The 21,311-nt window shown below is 45.8% G+C and overlaps 1 protein-coding gene across 2 annotated transcripts in view; it reads right to left on the minus strand.

Moving 5' to 3' along the window:
* POC1A (POC1 centriolar protein A) overlaps positions 1-14,826 on the minus strand; it is a 114,429-nt gene extending 99,603 nt beyond the window's left edge. Inside the window, exons 1-4 of one of the 2 annotated variants that reach the window (XM_034777414.1) lie at positions 14,679-14,826; positions 13,486-13,570; positions 10,430-10,601; positions 4,845-5,024 (exon numbers count right to left, since the gene is read on the minus strand). In XM_034777414.1, coding sequence (XP_034633305.1) covers positions 4,845-5,024; positions 10,430-10,601; positions 13,486-13,570; positions 14,679-14,702 — 461 coding nt within the window. In that variant the 5' untranslated portion in view covers positions 14,703-14,826. The remainder of the gene's footprint in view (positions 1-4,844; positions 5,025-10,429; positions 10,602-13,485; positions 13,571-14,678) is intronic. The other variant, XM_034777413.1, reaches the window with a different exon arrangement.
* Positions 14,827-21,311: the final 6,485 nt, after the last annotated feature.

Here is a 21,311-nt window from a genome sequence, read left to right on the forward strand (position 1 = left end):
CTTTTTTTAATCCAGTTATACTTTTTGCCTTCACAACATCCTCTGATAAGTTCCACAAGTTGACCTGTATGAAAAAGTACTTCCTTTTGTTTGTTTTCAACTTACTGCCTAAAAATTTCATTGACCCCTGATTCTTCCATAAGGTGAAGGAGTAAATAACACTTCCTTATCCACTTTCTCCACACCAAGTCACAATGTTATAGACCTTTATCATATCCCCTCTGAGGTTATATCTTTTCCAAGCTGAAAAGTCCCAGTCTTTTTAATCTCTCCTCCGACGGAAGCTTTTCCATACCCATAATCATTTTTGTTGCCTCTTTCTGTACCTTTTCCAATTCTAATCTATCTTTTTTGAAATGGGAAAAGCAAAATTGCACACAAGGTGTGGGAGTACCATGGATTTATATAGGGGCATTATGATATTTTCTGTCTTGTTATCTATCCCTTTCCTAATGGTCCATAACATGGTTAGCTTTTTTGACTGCTGCTGCACATTAAGATGTTTTCAAAGAACTATCCACAATGACTCCAAGATCTTTGAGTGACATCACCCTGTATAGAACCCATTGTGATATTACTCCATGTTTTTATAGAAAGATGCTTATGAGTGTGAATATAATGTAACTGGAATATGCTTTATGCAAAAGGTCTCTTGTAAGGTATCATTACAAAGCTTATGATCTACTGAGTGCATTCATCCTATTTGTTTGCATGTATTATTTCTATGTCTGGCGTTAGGAGAATAAGATATAAACTTGTATTACTCAGGTAAATATGTTAAGTGGAAGCCATTAAGGGGGCTTCAGAATCAATGAACTGTGAATGGTTTTGTTTACCTGTAAGCCTTCCTGTGTAAGTGTCTCACAGCTACTAGGTAATAAAGAAGGAGGTCTTACAGTGACACGAGACCATGTCACCTGGTACTGGAATCTATCTTAAACCTGGTGCTTTTCCATTTAAAAGGAGGAGTGGGAATCCAGGGAGACAAAAGATTCCCACCTTGTGCCAAAGATATAAAAGGGGGCTGCCAATCATGAGATTGTTACCACCTGAGCTGGAACTAACAAGAACCGTACCAGGGGAAAGGATTAGACCCATACTAAGAAGGAATCTAGTCTGTGAAAGAAGCTTATTAGAACATCTGAGGGTGAGATTTACCTGTATTCAGTTTCTTAAACGTATTAGGCTTAGACTTGCGGGTTTTGTTTTATTTTGCTTGGTAACTTACTTTATTCTGTCTGTTATTACTTGAAACCACTTGAGTCTTACTTTTTATACTTAATAAAATCACTTTTGTTCATTAACAAACCCAGAGTAAGTGATTAATAAACTGGGGGAGCAAACAGTTGTGCATCTCTCTCTATCAGTGTTATAGAGAGCAGACAATTTATGAGTTTACTCTATATACGCTTTATACAGAATAAAAACGGATTTATTTGGGGGCTTGGACCCATTGGGAGCTGGGTGTCTGAGTGCTGGAGACAGGAGTACTTGCTGAGCTGTTTTCAGTTAAGTCTGCAGCTTTGGCGGCATGGTTCAGACCCTGGGTCTGTGTTGCAGCAGGCTCAACAAGACAAGGTTCTGGAGTCCCAAGCCATCAGAGAAAATGGGCTCAGAGATAGTTTCAGCACATCAGGTGACAGTCCCAAGGGGGTCTCTGTGACAGAACCCATCACACCCATCATTTTTTATGTATGGTTAGGATTGTGTTATCCAGTGTGCATTACTTTGAATTTATCAAGATTGAATTTTATCTGCTATTTTGTTGCCCAGTCACCCAGTTTAAGATCCTTCTGTAACTCTTCACAGTCTGCTTTGGACTTGGTTATCTTGAGTAATTTTGTATTGTCTGCAACCATTGCCACCTCACTGTTAACCCCTTTTTCCAGATCATTTATGTAGGTGTTGAACAGCACCAGTCCCAGTACAGATTCTTGGGCGACCCAGTCATTTACCTCTCTCCAGTCTGAAAACTGACTGTTTATTCCTACCCTTTCTTTCCTATCTTTTAACCAGTTACTGATCCATGAAAGGACCTTCCCTCTTATCCCATGACTGTTTACTTTGCTTAAGAGCCTTTGGTGAGAGACCTTGTCAAAGTATTTCTGAAAGTCCAAGTACACTATATCCACTGGATCACCCTTGTCCACATGTTTGTTGATTCCCTCAAAGAATTCTAATAGATTGGTGAGGCATGATTTCCCTTTACAAAAGCCATGTCAACTCTTCCCCACTATATTGTATTCATCTATGTGTCTGATCATTCTGTTCTTTACTATAGTTTCAACCAATTTTCCTGGTACTGAAGTTAGGTTTACCAGCCTGTAATTGCCAGGATTGCATCTGGAGACTTTTTAAATCATGGGTGTTACATTAGCTATCCTCCAGTCAACTGTACCATGGTCGATTTAAAGGATAAGCTACATACCACAGTTAACAGTTCTGAACTCTTTGGTGAATACCATGTGGTCCTGGTGACTTATTGTTTAATTTATCAAGTTGTTCCAAAACCTACCTCTACTGACACCTCAGTCTGACAGTTCCTCAGATGCGTCACCTAAAAAGAATGTCTCAGGTGTGACAATCTCTCTCACATCCTCTGCAGTGAAGACTGAAGCAAAGAATTCATTTAGGTTCTCCACAATGGCCTAGGCTTCCTAGAATTCTCATTTAGCACCTCCATCATCCACTTGCTCCACTGATTGTTCGGTGGGCTTTGTCCTACTTCTGATGTACTTAAATTTAGCTGTTACTTTTTGTGTTTTTGCTAGCTGCTCTTTAAATTCTTTTTTAGCTGGCCTAATTATATTTTCTGACTTGACAGAATTTATGCTCCTATTTTCCTCAGTGGGATTTGACTTCCAATTTTTAAAGAATGCCTTTTTTCCTCTAACCACCTCTTTCACCCAGTTGTTTAGCCATGGTGGCATTTTTCTGGGTCCTAAAAAAACCCACAACCACACACAGTAAAAGGGTACACATAGTTTAAGCCTATATTATGGTGTTTTTAACGTTTCCATAGAGCTTGCAGGCATCCACTCGTGACTGTCCCTTTTAATTTCCTCTTTTTTTCTAGTTCCCTTTTTCAAGTTAAGTCAGTGGTTCTCAAACAGGGAGTCATAAGGCTATTAAATGGGGGGGTTGCAAACTGTCAGCCACCACTGCCAAACCGTACTTTGCCTCCAGCACTTATAATAGTGTTAAATATAAAAGTGTGTTTTAATGGGGGGGAGGGGTGTCACACTCAGAGACTTGCTGTGTGAAAGGGGTCACCAATGCAAAAGTTTGAGAACCACGGAGTTAAATGCTACTGTGGTCAGTTTCATGGGCATTCCGCCCCCCCACAAAGTATGTTAAATTTAATTACATTATGGTCACTATTACTGAGTGGTTCAGCTATATTCACCTCTACGACCAGATCCTGTGCACCATTTAGGACTAAATCAAGAATTGCCTCTCCCTTTGTGGGTTCCACGACTAGCTATTCCAAGAAGCAAATCATTAGCGGTGTCTAGAAACATTTATCTCTGCATCCCATCCTGAGATGACACATACCCACTCAACATGGGGACAGATGAAATCCCCCATTATTACGGGGTTCTCTGTTTTTTTGTAGCCTCTCTAATCTCCCTGAGCATTTCACAATCACCCTTATCATCTTGATCAGGTTACCAGCAGTATACTCCTACTGCTAGAGTCTTATTATTCAAGCACGCAATTTCCATCCATAGAAATTCTATTATACGGTTTGATTCATTTAAGATTGTTACTATAATTGACTTTATGCTTTTATACCCCCACATATACTGCCACTCCCCCACCAGTAAGACCTACTCTATCATTCCTATATTTTCTGTATAGTGGTTTTACCATGTCCTATAGCGGAACAATGGCAAAGTTCCCATGATGCCTATTATATCAATATCCTCATTTAATACCTCAAGTTCAACCATCTTACTATTTAGACTTCTTGTATTTGTATACAAGCATTTATAAAGTTTGTCAATATTTAGTTATCTGCCTTTCTTTGACTGTTTCTCTTCAGTTCCTACCTACTTCATCAACTTCTATCATCTCCTCTTTATTAGACTAGATAGTGTCCACTTTAATAAATCCGCCCCGCAGGGATGGGTCTGTCCAAATGGTGTGCACCTTCATACCTGTTGGCTTTCCCCCAGTCCTAGTTTAAGAACTCCACTACAAGCTTTTTAATTTTACATGCCAGAAATCTCGTTCCATATTGGTTTAGGTGGAGCCAGTCCTTCCTGCATCGACTCCTCCTTTCCCAAAAGATTCCCCAATTTCTAATAAACCTAAATCCCTCCTCCCGACACCAGTCTCAGACGACATTGAGACCCTGCTGTTTGACTATCAAACTGGCGCTGCACGTAGAACTGGAAGCATTTTAGAGAATGCCATCATGGAGGACTTAAAAATATCTATATCTATCTTACCTACTGCCCTAAATTCGGCCTCCAGGACCACTCTCCTATCTTTCCCTATGCCGTGTACCATGACTACTGGTTCCTCCCCAGCACTGCATACAAGTCTATCTAGGTATCTCAAGAGGTCTGCAACCTTTGCACCCAGCAGGCAATTCTCCATGCGGTTCTCCCAGTCATCACAAATCCAACTGCTAAAGAAAAAAAGTTTAGATGTTGCATTTACTTGGGGGTTGGGCAACAAGGATATATAGATCTCTATACCTGTTCAAAATTACTTCAGCTCAGGACTGATTTGAAGCATAAGGCTTTTGGTGTTGTTACACCAAAGCCACCTGCTGAATGCACTCTTTGTTTTAAGACATACACCACCACCGTTTTTTGCCAGCAGGTTGTACTTACTTGGCACAGCGAACCCAGTTTATGTGCTGGTTCAAGGAAAAGAGAAATTTCTGTCTGTGAACTGTCCATACTTTGACAGTTTTGTCATCAGAAGCTGTAACCAAGGACTGTCCATCACTGGAGAACTGAACGCTTCTTACAGTTGCCGTATGAGCCTTGAACACAGTAGATTCTCCTTTGCTGGGTAGAAAAAAAGAGTGAATGATTGTTTTAAGTTGCACAAGAGGCTAAGACACTATGTTCTAAACAGCCTGAAGCTTGTGTACACTAGACAGTGTTTCTAACCACTATTTCTATGGGTACCATATACATTTATGTTAGGAGGAAGTTGTTGACCTATCCTGAGCAGACAAGTGTTTAGGAACAATATAAAACATCGCACTAAAAGAAACTGCTCTGTTTGATTTTAGTTACTGGAGCCCATCCTAACTTGAGACAGTTTATGTTTGTGTTGTCTATAAAGAGGTAAGAAAAAGGACATGTTTTTAATTCGTGTAAATCAAATAGTCTGCTAAGAAGACTGTTTACATCAGTGATGCAAACCAGTATACAAAGACAAGAACAATAGTGGCTGAAATTCTGGGCTGGCATCAGGCCTTAATTGTCACTGCAACGAGGAAAAAGAAGGGCATAAAGGAGAGTTTCAATTATAGTCAGATAAACCATTGATACCAAATGGAAGTGTGTCTAATATTTATCACAAGATAACATTACAGCAAATACTTTTCCTACACAGCATCTTCTGAGAAATACATGACTTACTTTTAATCAGACATACCAGAAGTGGGACAAAATGAGACCAATTTAAAAACACAAACAAGCTACAGAATTTAATATTAAGTATCATTAGTTCTTCCTCTCGCCAACATTTTTCAAGTAGTGCAGAAGATATTGTTCTGGAAAACAAATACAAGACTGCAGTACAAAATTCTGAGAATTTCAAGATTCAATAGGTGCCTGGTAGGCTACCAGGCCTGCACCACTCCCTTGTGTGTGGGGGGGCTAGCCACAGCACAATGCTGAACGATCGAAGAGCTCAAGCCAAGAGCTGAATGAGAGAAGTGGTGGGGTTTTCTCATTAAAGATATTTAATGGACCAGCTCCCAAGTGCTGGAACTAGAAATCCAGGTTCTGTTACCAGATTCTTGAACCCTTGAATTCTAAGAGACATTGGGTGCTGCAGAAGGCATGCACTCAGGCCCTGGGAAGAGACAGATTTCTCTTATCTTTCAAGAGCAAACCCCCATTTGACTGGCTCCAAAATAAATCCCATCCAGTCCTAATCTGTCAGAAGACTAGTGGCCTCAAGTCTTAAAGGTTGACAAGGGAAAGGGAATTCTGGGTTCTGAAAGCTATATAGAATATCCCCTAGTTTTAAAGAGAGACTATTGGTAACTTTTTTTTTGCCAACTCAAAAAGCTTCAATTGGCATTTAAATTAAATAATAGTGTGAAGTGTTAAAATTTGTAAACATGGTCCAACAACAAATCTAAGACCCCAATTCTGTAATCTATTCCCTGCAGACAAATTCTGCACCCATATGAAGCCCCAGTTAATTCAAAGGGGGTCCATTTGCTGAGAACAGTTTGCAGGGGCCCCAAGTATTTTACCAAGAGGTCCTTTCTCCATCTAGTGCAGATCTCTGCTTCTTAGAAACCCCCCCCCCCCTTCCCCTTATCCACCAGGGAACTGATTGTAAGAGCTCACTGGTCACTCCTGAGAACCTCACAGGGCATTCAGCAGCCAGCCCTCCCGGGTGAGCCCACCCTTAATTCCCTGATCTTGCCATGCTTGCTTGATAATAAGATAAGGTCTCCAGACACGGTCACAATCATCATTGTAAACGCTCATAATAAGGGTAGAAAAAGTGTCTCATTGAGTTTAAATTCTTTATTTTACTATTTAAAAAAACCCTGGATTAGAGAACAGGATAAGTGGGATCAAGGAAGATCTGAAGAGGAAGGAATCTCAAAATGGATAAAATCCATGTGTTCAGAGTAAGACATGCAAATGTTAATTTGGTACTGAACATTTCTGAACTACCTACTTTCATTTTTAATGAAGTCAAGACCTTCTCACACAGTATAACACTAACAGCAATGCTACTAACCTTCATGTTTTGTTAAGTTACTCAAGACTATCCTTACTGCTTTTTAAGTTCTCCCCTCACTAAAGAGATTGCAGCATATTTGACTACATTTAATCAAGCTGTGAATTTAACACACTAAAGAGACATCTGACTTAATCTTGATATTTTCCTTGAATATAGTTCTAGAAGTTCAGTGACTGATAATACTAAACAAACACACAAAACAGTACTGAAATTTGCCACATAAGGAGCTGCCTCAAGACAGGCACAGGTGGAATAATTCCCTTTCCATTCTAGCTTACTTCTGAAATGGCAACCACACATACAGCTTCAATCACTGAACTAATATTTTCAAGGCACTGAGATTTAATCCAGCACAATTCATTTAAATTCAGTCTCCCCAGAAGATCTAGTCTTTCCACACAATTTACACATTCACTTCCAAGAACTCCAGTAAGTGGTGGTTTTTTTGTTGACTTCATTTTCAGGATTACACATCTTAGCAGCCAGGCTCTGGATGCAGAAGAAGAAACTGTCACTCCCTTTTTTCTGTCTAGATGGATGAACAATGAGGTTAAATTTTAATCAAATATAATTTATCTAGTGTCTTTAAATAATATAATATATTTTTATAATCAAGTGAGTCATATTTCTTCCAGGGAAGTTCTACTAAACAGAAGTTAACTATAACAAATTGCAATCTGCACATTTTCATCCTGCTTCAATGTAAGTGTAGCTTAACTTTATCCAATTTCATTGTAAAATGGATCTATTGTACAGCCATGGTGTCATTATGAAATGACAGTACCAGTACAATGGCACCTCCATATTAAAAGAAATTGAGATTTGCACTAAAAGCAGGGATTAAACTTTTGTTATATACGAATAATAGTGCATCTTCCCTAAATGTATTACTCACTCTGAGTACAGAACAAAAATTTAAAGAATTTACAAGAGAGCCTATTAGTTTATGAATAAAAGTTTTTTAAAATGAGTTTTGAGGCTGGGGGGGCAGCGTAATTTTTTTTTATTCTTCTAGCAAATAGATTCTGGATTTTTTAAAATCTGACTCACTTCTAGATTGTAACAAGAACTAGGGCACAGGCTAATTTAGGCTTACTATGTTAGCAAAAAAAATTAATACAATTACTGAGCCATAAACATTCCAACAAAAATAGAAATGATTAATTTTATAATATCTTCCCTGCTTCCTGGCTGCTGTGTTTAGTTTCAATTGCTAAAGAGTACAAACCAAACACCAATAAGAGAGACCCACCACGAGTCTGCTTCCCTCTCAGGGCCCAGACTCACTATTTCTTTATAGTCTTTAAACGAGGGCTACCATATGTCCGGATTTCCCTGGACATGTCCGACTTTTCGGTCGATAAATAGCCGTCCGGGACAGATTTTTAAAAATCTAAAAACATCCGGGATTTCCCCCCGGTCGGCTATTTATAGATAGAAAAGCAGCGGCCAAGCACCGCTGGGCACCCAAAGCCCCTTCCCGGCTCCCCCCATCCCCTGCAGCCTTACCATGCTGTCTGGCACGCAGCTGTCTTCCCCCTCCTCCCCTCCCCTGAACGCTCCGCCCCCTGCTCCTCCCCCTCCCCTGCTTCCCGCCAATCAGATCTTCGCAGGAAGTCTGAAAAGAAGCAGGGGCAGGCGGGAGGCAGCAGCAGCTAAGCTGGGGCGGGGGCCTCCGGGCCCCAGCAGCGCCAGCCGAGCACCTCCAGCCCGGCCCCAAACCCCACAACCCCGGCCAGAGCATAGCCCGATTCCTGGGCTCTTTAAAGCCGGCCCTGGTCAGGGGACAGGGAGGGGGGGTTGGATGGGTCGGGAGTTGGGGGGGGGCTGTCAGGGAGGCAGGGGTGTGGAGAGGGGTTGGGACAGTCAGGGACAGGGAGCAGGGGGGGTTAGATAGGTCTGGGGTTCTGGAGGGGCTGTCAGGGGGCAAGGGTGTGGAGAGGGGTCGAGGCAGGCAGGTAGTAGAGGGGGTTGGATGGGTCAGGAGTTCTGGGGGTCCTGTCGGGGGCAGGGAGCAGTTGGATAGGGCATGGGAGTCCCCGGGGGTCTGTCTGGGGGAGAGGGTGTGAATATGGGGTGGGGGTGTGGATAAGGGTTGGGACAGTCAGGGGACAGGTAGGGTCATAGGGCGTTCTCAGGAGGGGGCAGTCAGGGGACAAGAAGCAGGGCAGCTTAGATAAGCGGTGGGGTCCTAGGGGGCCGTTAGTGGCAGGGGTCCCAGGAGGGGGCAGTCAGGGGACAAGGAGCGGGGGGGGGGGGTTGGGGGTTCTGAGGGGGGCAATCAGGGGGTGGGAAGTGGGAGGGAGTGGATGGGGGCAGGGGCAGGGCTAGAGCAGGGCTCCTTCCCCCCCCAGTGTCCTCTTTTTTGCTTGTGGAAATATGGTAACCCTATTTAAACAGTAGCACTCCCCAGAAAGCCACCCTTCCCCAGCTCTCTGGGCTGGAATCCTCATGCTGGCTACCACATAAAGGGGAAGATCACTTCCCCAATTTAGTGAAAGAGGAGGGAGACATTCTCAGCTCCATAGAGAGGAGCAACAGATGTTACTTGTAGAAAAAGAAAAGTTGCAGACAGAAGCGTGATACGAGTCCATTTTGCACGCACGCCTTTGCCACTTACGGTGTATTTCAGTGGGATGAGTAGTAGATAGGCCTGCTCTGGGCTAACTAACATACTTCGAACATTTTAAAACAGCAGCACAGAGTCTGGATGGTTAGAGGAATGTTAAAAATAATGGTTAGCAGCTGCCAGACAAGCATCTCAAAGCACGTTACAAACATCAAACTAAGTCTTCTAATCTCCCAGTTAGGTAGGCCACCATCACAATTTTAGAAATGACGAAAACTGAGGCACAGAAAGGGTAAGGTCCCATGCAAGTCCATGACAGCATCAAAAATTTAGGTCTCCTGACTTCCAGGCCTTTGTTTTAGCCATATACCATCATTCTGCTATTAATGGGACAGGGAGTTATTAATCTTTAAGTCAACAATTAAAATTTAAAACCAGAGATCATGAAAAGTCACCCATTGTTTGGTGGACTACAACAAGCAAGTCAGAAATCCAATTCCTAGAACAGATGCCTATATTACAAAAACTGAGCACTGTATTTGTTAGTGCCAGAGCAAAGCTAAGGACTAATGATCCATGAAACATGAACTGGGAGGGACACCAGTAAGTAACTATTTAAGTACAGTATTACAGCTGTGTCAGGAAGTTTACGCTGATATTGTCTGTGCTGTACCTGATCTGTAGACAGAGGATTTCAGTCTCTAGGGCTAACAAGCTGGCATCTTCTCCAGGACTAAATTCACTTTATAGAAGAGTTCTATGCAGAATGGCTGTTGCATCACCTAATATTTTTTCCTTTAGCAAATAACGGATTCCCCAATCCCCACACTGGAGCACTCCTGCCAGTGGAAATCACACACCACAAACTTAACATAAAAGAGTTAGGAAGCAGGATATACTTACACATTTGGAACCCATAAACGGACAGTTTTGTCTCTGGAGCCTGAGGCCACCAGATGGCCAGAAGGTGAAAACTGAACACACATGACTGCATCTTTGTGACCCACAAAGCGATAGGCTCTCATTTGGGGTCTCATACTCCAGATCATCAAGCACGAATCCATAGAGCCACTTGCTAAATTTAGAGGAAAAAGACTCATTTAATATCTTCTCTGAGTACACTGGAACAAATATACACACTGAAGGGATCAGCACACAGATTTCAGCCCTTTCAAACACTGGTTCTCTCCACTGAATTAAGACCTTTGTTAACCCTGGGGCACCACTACACTTCTATATTTTATTGGCAATTCAAACCAATCATTCAGAATCACTTATTAATTGAAAGCAGGCATGGCAACCCAAGCTAAGAGTTAGTTCATGTAATTCTGTTATTGCACTAAACAAACAAAAAAGTACAAACATTGTAAGAGATATTCCAATAGAAGGCAATACACACATGTGCAGAGCCCCTAAGATTTGAGGCTCAGTGTCTCTTCATCGAAAGATTTTTTTCTGTTGGAGAGCAAACAGCAGTCACGACATTGCTTGGTTAATTATCCAAATGTAGATACACAAAGCAGACAAGTCCAGCAAGTTAGAGACATATAGAAAAAACACTTGTGACAGTGCTTTGTGCCCCAGGAACCCAGCTTTTCTATGGTTACACAGTTACCAACATATCCTTCTGAGGCACTGCTTCAGATGAATGTTCCCAGCCTTCTCTATGCCACTGACCCTGATGAAAGTGCAGCTTCCCCTACAGCCTGCCATGTTTTATATGTCCGTAGTGCAGTGGACACTTACTGTGACGTATAATGGCACTGATATTCAATGGCAACTTACAGAAAAATATTAGACAACAAACCTCTAAAATGGTGACAATTAAAATCTCTCTCCAAACTAATCCTACATTTAAACTACAGAAACTTTGTGGGAAAGGGGTTGATTTTTGTGGGGGGGGGTTTAAAGCAAAAAAACAAAAACAAAAACAAAAAACAAAACACCAGACAACTATGTGGTATAAAAATTTTAGCCTGCCAACAGACAAAAGCATCATCTTTATGTTCCTGTCAGAGCACCAAGTGGGACATATCTCCAGTGAACGTAAAACATGCCTAGAAAGAAAACAGATTAGTTTTTGATACTAGGTTTAGATGTTATAGTATCATAATCACAAGAAGATTTTAATTCATTTCAGTTGTGGCAAAGTACCAAATAGCTTTTGCTGGAAACATCCTTTTATTTCACAGTCATTTCAATACAAAAAAAGAATAGCTCTCTCCTTTCTTGGATAGGATTCAGGATTAACCTAGGTCAGTGTTTGTCAAACTGGGGTTGCCACTTGTGTAGGGAAAGCCCCTGGCGGGCCGGAACGGTTTGTTTACCTGCCCCGTCCGCAGGTCCAGCTGATCATGGCTCCCACTGGCCGCAGTTCGCTGCTCCAGGCCAATGGGAGCTACTGGAAGCGGCACAGGCCGAGGGACTTACTGGCCGCCTCTTCCAGCAGCCCCCATTGGCCTGCAGTGGTGAACCGCAGCCAATGGGAGCCGCGATTGGCCGGACCTGTGGACAGGGCAGATAAACAAACCAGCCCGGCTCACCAGGGGCTTTCCCTATACAAGTGGCAACCCCAGTTTGAGAAACAATGACCTAGACCCATTTCAGACAGGATGTTCCATTATTCATGTTCCTTTAAAGGGAAAAAATTCATACATTTCCATTCAGTGGCTTTTTGCCAGCAACATCTTTCCCTAAAAACTTTAGGATTAAAATAAAGAAGGCAGCTAAAAATATGTGGATTGAGGACAGGGCTGAGACTCTAGAGATATTAATTCTATTCCTAAGTATGCTACTGATTCACTGTATGATGAAGTTACTTAACTGCAGTACCACAATTTCCCTATCTATGAAATGGGGAAAATAGCACTTCACTATCTCTGTAAAGCACTCTGAGATATAAGCAGTATTTTGCAGTTTATTATTGGCGAGTCATTAATAGCATTGGGTAGGGTAAACACCCCAGTAAAATGGCATCAAATGAAAGCTCACTTCTTCAGCTTAAAAATATGAAGAATCAAATATAAAGGATGGGAAGTGTACAGGTTGCTTGAATATAGAGTAGCTGACTCAATATACCTGACTCAAATATTTTGAGTCTTCCTGCCTGCATTTTCATTCATAGAAGTGCTGTACGCACAGCACTTGCTATGTAGGACTGTAGCACTGCTCTTGCTCTGCAGTTGCTGGCCTGAACCTAAAAAGAAGCCAGAGCAAGGGAAGGGAGACAGGAAACAAAACAAGAACAAAGGAGCCACTGAGAAACAAAAGGGAAACAGGGTAGGAGGGAGTGGTAATTAAGAGAATATGCTTAACTTTGATAGTCCCTAATTTTCAGAGCAAAGGGTTATGTGGGTTACCAGGATCCTGATAAGGGATACTGAAATATGCTTTCTGACCACCTATTGGACTACTGAATTTCAAGGTGCTTAGCCCTGCTGTATCTGTATGTGTCTACTGGGCACCTCTGTTCACCACCTCTGCAACAGACATAGCAATTCTCTCCCGTACTAAAAAGCACAGTGGGCCTCAATGTAAGTAGTAGGCCAATGGATAACTGTCAATTTCTATTCGGTTCTCAGGAAAGACAACTGATTACAATGCATTGCATTGTATTAATGGACAGTAGAAGGAAAACAAGCCTTGGTTTAATCACACCAAGTAAAAGTGAAGTTTTACCATACAGTGGTTTCAGAATAAAGTGAGGCACACAAATATGCAAGACACAGTGTAACACTCAATGCTCCTTGCGACTTTGCCAGGATAAACACGCACACACTTAAAAATGCCATTTCTAGAATTTAAGCAAAAATGTGGGCCTTTCAGCCTTGAAAATAACTCTTCAGTGATCTACAAGTGATTATTTCTGAGCCTGTTTTGTAACTCAGCAGCTCTTTTAATTACATGGAAAAAAGAAGAGACTTGTCAGGTGACTGTCAGAACATAAAAAGATAATTTACCCAATTGCTTCTTATTGAGACTGAAATCCACACTAGTGATGGCATCTCGATGGCCTTTAAAGTGTTTCTCCAGAGATGGGTCCTCCTGAAAGACAATAAAATTTAAAGAATATAGGCTAATGTTAATAGAATATCAGAGTTGGAAGGGCCCTCAGGAGATCATCTAGTCCAACCCCCTGCTCAAAGCAGGGCCAATCCCCAGACAAATTTTTGCCACAGTTCCCTAAACAGCCCCCTCAAGGGCTGAACTCACAACCCTGGGTTTAGTAGGCTAATGCTGAAACCACTGAGTTATTAATAGGGACCTTAGCACAATAAAAAAAATTACATATTTTTATGACAAGGCTTGGCAATTTCCCCACCCTAAAATATTCAAGGCCAGATTTCCAAAAAGAATAGCCCAGCACGGTGATAAAACAGTATGCGTGCAACTGCTTGTATAATTATGCATATAATTACAGAAACAGTACATGCAGCTAGTCAGTTGCACATCAAAGGAAAGGTGTGGGGGAAGGACAAAGAAGCAGCAGAACAGAAAGATCAGAAATAGCAGCAGGGTAGCTAGAACATCGTTATCTCACATCATTTGTATGCTTAATGAGATTTGTGAGACACCAGACATTGGTGGCCAACTACCAAAGTATATTTTTTTAGCCCACGAGGCTACAAAGCAATAAACCTAGTTGCAAAAGACACCTCCAAAAAGTGCGGGTGATTTCACTAAGAATTCATAAAAATAGTTTTGGTTTTTAAAACGCCAGCAGGGAAATCCCCACGGATCCAGTTACTGCACGTCTCCCTCCCTGTGCCTAACCCAATCGGCCCCTAGCTCAGAAAGGAAAGTGTTAGCGCTCCTTTGCAAACGGATTGGGGGCTGCATCGAGCACCCCACAAGGCCACACAACAAAACTCAAAGGCCCTGTCCCGCAGCTCGGCCAGGCTTCAGGATCCTGCAGGGAAGTACCCGGCAAACCTCCCCCGGAGAACGGCCACCACCTACGGGGAGCGGGGGGGAGCAGAGCCGCGGGGCGGGCGGGCTCTGCGGTTAGCAATGACTTTTTGCAATAGTAACAGGGCTGCAACACCCCTCCCTTAGCCCCTGGCCCCACCCAGCCCCGGCAAACTTAGCCCCCCCGGCCCCACCCTCCCACAAACTTAGCCCCCGACCCCACTCCCAGCGTCCCGGCCCCTACCAGGCCGGCGGCAGCTGCGGCCATGGCGTGAGGCGGGAGCTGCCGGGCCTGTCGCTCTGGCCGCGGCGCAGGTTCAGTTTCCGCGCCTCCCGGGCCGCCTTAGTAACGGCGTCAGGCCCTTAAAGGGAAGGCCGGGCATCGCCTCCGACAGGAAAAGCGGCCCGGGGCTCGCTTGGCGTCATGCCGGGGCGGGGAACATGGGCGCGCTCGCTCCTGCTGGGTGCGTGCACACTCGTTCTTACACACTCAGTTCCTTCAGCTGTGCACACTTCTGCTGTCTGACACACATACTGTTCACGTGTAGACGTTCATACACACACACTTCACATGTGCACACATGCAATTCACACATTACTCCTGAGGCCTTCTATGCCAAAAAATAAAAATTCTGCACCAAGAAATTAAAAATTCTGGGCACAATATTTTAAAATTCTGCAAGTTTTATTTGTCAATAAATAAATGCAGATGTTCCAGCATGGCAGTGGGGAGCACAGGCCACTGGCTGCATGAAGGTGGGAGCTCAGCCTGCAGACACCACATCCTGGGGACATAGACTCACTGGTGAGGCTGCATCCGACCTTGACACGGCACAAGGCCTGGGCCTGCCCCTCTGTGCCAGGCGCACCAGGTGTGGGGCAGGCAGGATCCAAATGTGGAGGGGCTCAGTGTGGGGTGAAAGGATTCTGTGTGGGACAATCTGGGCGCAAGCAGCTCAGTGGGGAGGTTAGGCAGGTTGCCAACTTTCTAATTGAACAAAACCAACACCCTAGTCCCACCCCTTCCCTGAGGCCATGCTTCTTGTCCCACCCCTTCCCCAAGACCATGCCCCCCATTCACTACATTCCCCCTCCCTCCATGGCTCACTCTTCCCCACCCTCACTCACTTTCACTGGGCTGGGGTGGGGGTTGGGGTGTGGGAGGGGGTGAGGGCTCTAACTGGGGGTGAGGGCTCTGGGGTGGGGCCAGAAATGAGGGGTTTGGGATGTGGGAGGGGACTCCGGGCTGGGGCAGGGGGTTGGGGTGAGGAGGGGGTGAGGGCTCCATCTGGGGGTGCAGTTCCTGGAGTGGGGCCAGGGATAAGGGGCTTGGGGTGCAGCAGGGTGATCCAGGCTGGCAGTGGGGCAGAGGGGTTCAGGGTGTGGGAGGGGTCTCTGGGTTGGGGCACGGGGTTGGGGTGCAGGGGAAGGTGAGGCTCTGTACTGGGGTGCAGGCTCTGGAGTGGGGCTGGGGATGAGAGGTTTGGGGTGCAGAAGGGGGCTCTGGGTTGGGAGGGCTCAGGGCTGGGGCAGGGGGTTGGGGTTTGGGGTTGAGGCATGGGCTTACCTCCAGCGGCTCCTGGTCAGCAGCACAGCGGAGGAGTTAAGGCAGGCTTCCTGCCTGTCCTGACTCCACGCTGTGCCCCGGAAGCGGCCAGCAGGTCCAGCTCCTAGGGCGGAGGTGCAGCAGGCGGCTCTGCGTGCTGCTCTTGCCCACAGACACTGCCCCCATAGCTCCCATTGGCCACGGTTCCTGGCCAATGGGAGTGTGGAGCCGGTGCTCGGGGCGGGGGTAGCACACGGAGCTCCATGGCCCCCCCGCTTAGGAGCCGGACCTGCTGGCCGCTTTCAGGGCACAGCGCGGTGCCAGGACAGGTAGGGACTAGCCTGTCTTAGCCCCGCAACACCACCGACCGGACTTTTAATGGCACATGCACATTTGCACACACACACCAGAGCCATTTCAGCTGGTGCTTCCCTCTAACTGTGCTCCCAATTGCCACTGCCTCCCAGTTCCCTTGCCTGTATGCCATGCTGTGTGCTGCCCCTACCCTGGTCTAGCTCTGCAACAGGCAGGGAGCTCTTAGCCCCTGTGTGGGGACCCAAAAGCCTTCAGCTCCCCAGCATGCAAGAAATCACGCTTACTAACCTGAAGGGACCACTTCTGGTAGCAGGAGGACAATTCACATCTCATCTACGTGAGGGATGTTTCTTAGTTATAGCCACCAATGCAGCTGAAATAATAGCATCTAGGTCTGATATAGCACTTTTCATCTGCAGCTCTCAAAGGAAACCCCTAGAGTGGACAGATAAACCCTACAACCTGGGATTTACATTGGTGCCATTTACCCTGGTTTCGCTCACGGCTCCTGCATGGATGCAAATCATGACTTAGAATGGTTTTGCATGTCGGCGCTAGAGGTTTGCAGTGATGTGAATACACCAGGGTCTGCTCACCATTGGATGAAATCCCCAAGTAGAGCTAGCTGTCAATTTGTTGGAAAATTTCAATTTACCTGCAAATTTTTGATTTTCCATCTTAAAAATCCAAAATGATGGAGGCTGACTGCCAGCCAAGTAGGTCTTGCCAATTTCACTTTCTGCAAGCAGGAAGAAAGTGAAATTGACAAGAAGCCTCCAGGAGAACAGCTGCAAAGGCAACAAATTCTTTTCTGAGAGAACCCAAATGGATTTTTTCTGGAAATTTTGTCATTTTTGACATTTGCCCTGATTCAGGATGAATATTTTTTCAAAAACATAATTTTTTTTATGGGACGGTATTTTCATTTTCTGGCCAGCTGTATCCCCAGTGTCAGAAAAGTCTTCAGATTCCAGCCCCTGAAGCCCTGGGGCTCTCTGCTGAGATTGCCTAGAGAAGGCTCCAATGGTGGTGTTGGCTTTAGTGAGATAGACACTTTTCCACCAGACAGCCTCCCCCAGTAACATTCAATCACTAGTAATTTTAGCCAAAACCAATTCTCTAGGGATGAAAAGCTCTATACCTCATTGCCAATCCAATGGGCCATCCAGATTGCCATTTTGTTTTGGAAATCATCAGCCAGACCTGATTAGGACAGCCATCTGTGTCATTTTGAGGGCAGAGATACAGATTCACATTACTAGATGCTGCCACGCAGCTGAGCTCAAAAAGTTCCCAGATCATTAGCTTTGGGGGGGGGGAAATCTGCATTGCTTCAAGAACGGAGCTTCAGCCAGTATTTCATGTGTCTAAAGAGTGTGGTTCATGAAGCCAGATCTGCAAGCACTTACTAAGCAGCAGAGATAGTGCTTACCACTGCGAGTAACTTTATTGATGTCAGCACTTACACATAAGCATTTTTGCAGGGTCCGTCCCCTATTATAGTTTAAAACTGTTCTATGAAGCAAGGAGTGTGTCTGCCTCAGTGTTCTGTTTACACTGATGATGCTCCATAATAATATTATTGTCATGTACTTCTTGTACATGGTAGGGTGCAGGTCAGGCTCTTGTACCAGATATGCACTGATTAAAGGGCTTCCTTTGTAGAGAGATACATCAGATACTCCTGGGGAAATTCTGCACCACTGTGCGCATGCATAATTAATAAGCTGTGCATACTTTTAATTTTTTGTTGCTGCAATTCCACATTTTGCCCACCAGATGGCACTGTAGTGATAGAACAGAGCAGCAGCTCCTGGTCAGCTAGGGAAGAGGAAGAGCCTGCATTCTTCACAGTGCCTGTCAGGCCAGGTCAGGGGACAGGGGCTCTGGGGAGACAGACAGTGTGGGGCTGCTGGTGGGAGGTTACAGACAGGGGTTCATAAGGGCTAGTTGGGGAGGACAGACTGGGGCAGAGGCTGAATGGGAGTGGAGGCACAGGGTCACAGGAGGGAGGGAGGTGCAAGGCCAGATGGGGAGGGGATGCAGAGCTACTTTGGGACAGGGGGTGGCTGAGTGGGGGCACAGGGACACATGGGGGCAGGGCTGGGGGGGGCAGGGCCACACAGGGACAGAGCAGTGGCTGAGTAGGGACACAGAGACACATGGGACAGGGGGAGGGGGTGCAGGGCCACATAGGGATGGGGAGTGTCTGAGTGAGGGTGCAGGGACACGAGGACAGGGGGTGTAAAGACACATGGGGGTTCAGGGACACATGGAGACAGGGGCAGATGTGCCTGACTGAGGCTAGGGGTCAGCCAGGGTCTGCATGGGGGAAGCTACCTAACAATCCCTCCATGCACCCCCTGCAAAAAACCTGTTCCATACTTTTCCCACCTATACCCAACAACCCTCCAAGTTCACACCCAGGCTCCTTCCCAGCAATCCCTCTCCCTCAGCTCTTTCATTACCCAACTCCCCCAAGCCCTTGCACTGCTTCTGAGGGGTGTGGGAAATACAGTTTTGTATTGTAGTTTACTGTATATACTTGTTCATAAGCCAAATTTTTTAGTAAAAAAGGGAAGCATCAGAGAAGGGGGTCGGCTTATGAACAGGTATAGAGAGGGAGAGGTGGAACCAGTGGTGAGATGGTTGTTAAATTTAGACGCCAGTGTAGAACCGGTTCCTAAAGGGGCAGGCGGGTGAGCAAACTCCGGCCCGCGGGACCGTCCTGCCCGGCCCGCCTGAGCTTCCAGCTGGGGAGGCTCCCCCGGCCCCTCCCCCTTGCAGAGCCCCAGCGTGCTCTGGGCAGCTCTGCAACTCCTGCCGCTTTGAGCGGCATGGCAAGGGGGTGGGGCTGTGAGCTCCAGCGGCTGCGCGGCATCCTTACACAGCAGCATGGTAAGGGGGCTCAGCCGGGGCTGGGAAGAGGGGTTGGATAAGGGGCAGGGAGCGGTTGGAGGGGGCAGAGGCTCTGATGGGGGGCAGTCAGGGGCCGGGGAACGGGGGGAGATGGGTAGGCGTGGGAGTTCTGGGGGTCTGTCGGGGTGGTGGTGGATGGGGTCAGGGCAGTCAGGGGACAGGGAGCGGGGCGAGTTGGGTAGGGGGTGGGGTCCTGGGGGGCAGTTAGGGTGGGGGGTCTCGGGAAGGGGTTGTCAGGGGACAAAGAGCGGGGGGAGTTGAGGGCCGTTGATGGGTTGCGGGTTCTGAGGGGGGCAGGACCTGGGTTGGGGTCGGATGGGTGCGGGGGGGAGGGGGGGGAGACAGGCACGTGGGGCTTGTACTCACCGCATGGTTCCCTACCAGGTCTTTGGTGGCACTTCAGCGGCAGTGCGGGGGGTCTTCACTCACTCCGGGTGAAGTACCTGCCGCCAAAATGCTGCCGAAAACCCGGAGCAAGTGAAGACACACACACACCCCTGCCACCAAAGTATCAGGGGGTAGCCGTGTTAGTCTGTATCTACAAAAACAACAAAGAGTCTGGTGGCACCTTAAAGACTAACAGATTTATGTGGGCATAAGCTTAAGAAACTCTTTGTTGTTTTTGCCACCAAAGTGCCGCCGAGGATTCGGTAGGGAACCGGTTCTTAGGATTTTGGGAGCTCATCACTGGGTGGGACACAGCCCCTCCCCCTAACAGAGGAGGCAAGGAGAGGCAGCACAGCCAGCAGAGCCAAAAGGGAAGAGGCAGGGCCAGAGTCTCTCCGCTTCTGGCCATGCTGCTCTCTCCCCAGACTCCAAAGCAGCTGCAGTTCCGGGGCTGGCATGCTGCGGCCGCGCCACCTGGCCCTGCTTGCTGGAGCACGCAGGGCTGGTGCAAGGATATTTTGCGACCTAGGGGAAACTTCCACGTTGTCCCCCCGTGACGTTGTGCAGTCTATATGGTTTTATAAAAACTTGATAATAAGTCAATATAATGTAACTGGGATAGTTTCAGAGAAAATATGGTAATAAGTGAATATAACATAACTGGGATATGCTTCATGCAAAAGGTCTCTCGTAAGGTATCATTACAAAGCTTATAATCTACTGAGTATGATCATCTGATTTGTATAAATGTACCACTCTTGTATCTAAAACTAGAAATATAAAATGTAACTCTGAGGGCCTATTGTAATTATGTAAAGTGTGGGCCATTAATGATGGTTTGGAATCTCGATGACTCCCATTAACCAGGACCATTGTCTGCAGATGGTTGCGTTTACCTGTTAGTCTTCCTGTATACATGTGTGCTAGCAAGTGGGCAATGAAGTCTTGCAGTGACATGTGATCACGTCACCTGAACTGGAATCCATCTTTAACCTGGTGCTTTTCCAGTGAGGGGGGGTGGAAACCCAGAGGGACAAAGGGTTCCCGCCTTATGCAAAAGATATATAAAGGGGTGGAACAGAACAAAGGGGAGAGAGGAGCCATCATGAAGAATCCCCTAGCTATCACCTGAGCTGGAACAAGAGCTGTACCAGGGGAAAGAATTGTGCCCAGGTCTGGAAGGTGTCCAGTCTGAGAGAAACTTACTGAAGCATCTCTGAGGGTGAGATTATCTGTATTTAGTTTGATTAGACATAGATTTGCGCATTTTATTTTATTTTGCTTGGTGACTTACTTTGTTCTGTCTGTTACTACTTGGAACCACTTAAATCCTACTGTCTGTATTTAATAAAATCACTTTTTATTTAGTAATTTACTCAGAGTATGTATTAATACCTGGGGGAGCAAACAGCTGTGTATATCTCTCTATCAGTGTTATAGAGGGCAAACAATTTAGCTTTAGCATAAGCTTTATGCAGGGTAAAACGGATTTATCTGGGTTTAGCCCCCATTGGGAGTTGGGCATCTGAGTGCTAAAGACAAGCACACTTCTGGGAGCTGTTTTCAGGTAAACTTGCAGCTTTGGGGCAAGTGATTCAGACCCTGGGTCTGTGTTGCAGCAGACGGGAGTATCTGGCTCAGTAAGACAGGGTGCTGGAGTCCTGAGTTGGCAGGGAAAACAGGAACAGGGGTAGTCTTGGCACATCGGGT

This window comes from Trachemys scripta, chromosome 7 (genome assembly GCF_013100865.1).
Source record: "Trachemys scripta elegans isolate TJP31775 chromosome 7, CAS_Tse_1.0, whole genome shotgun sequence".
In the NCBI taxonomy this organism is placed as follows: Eukaryota; Metazoa; Chordata; order Testudines; family Emydidae; genus Trachemys; species Trachemys scripta.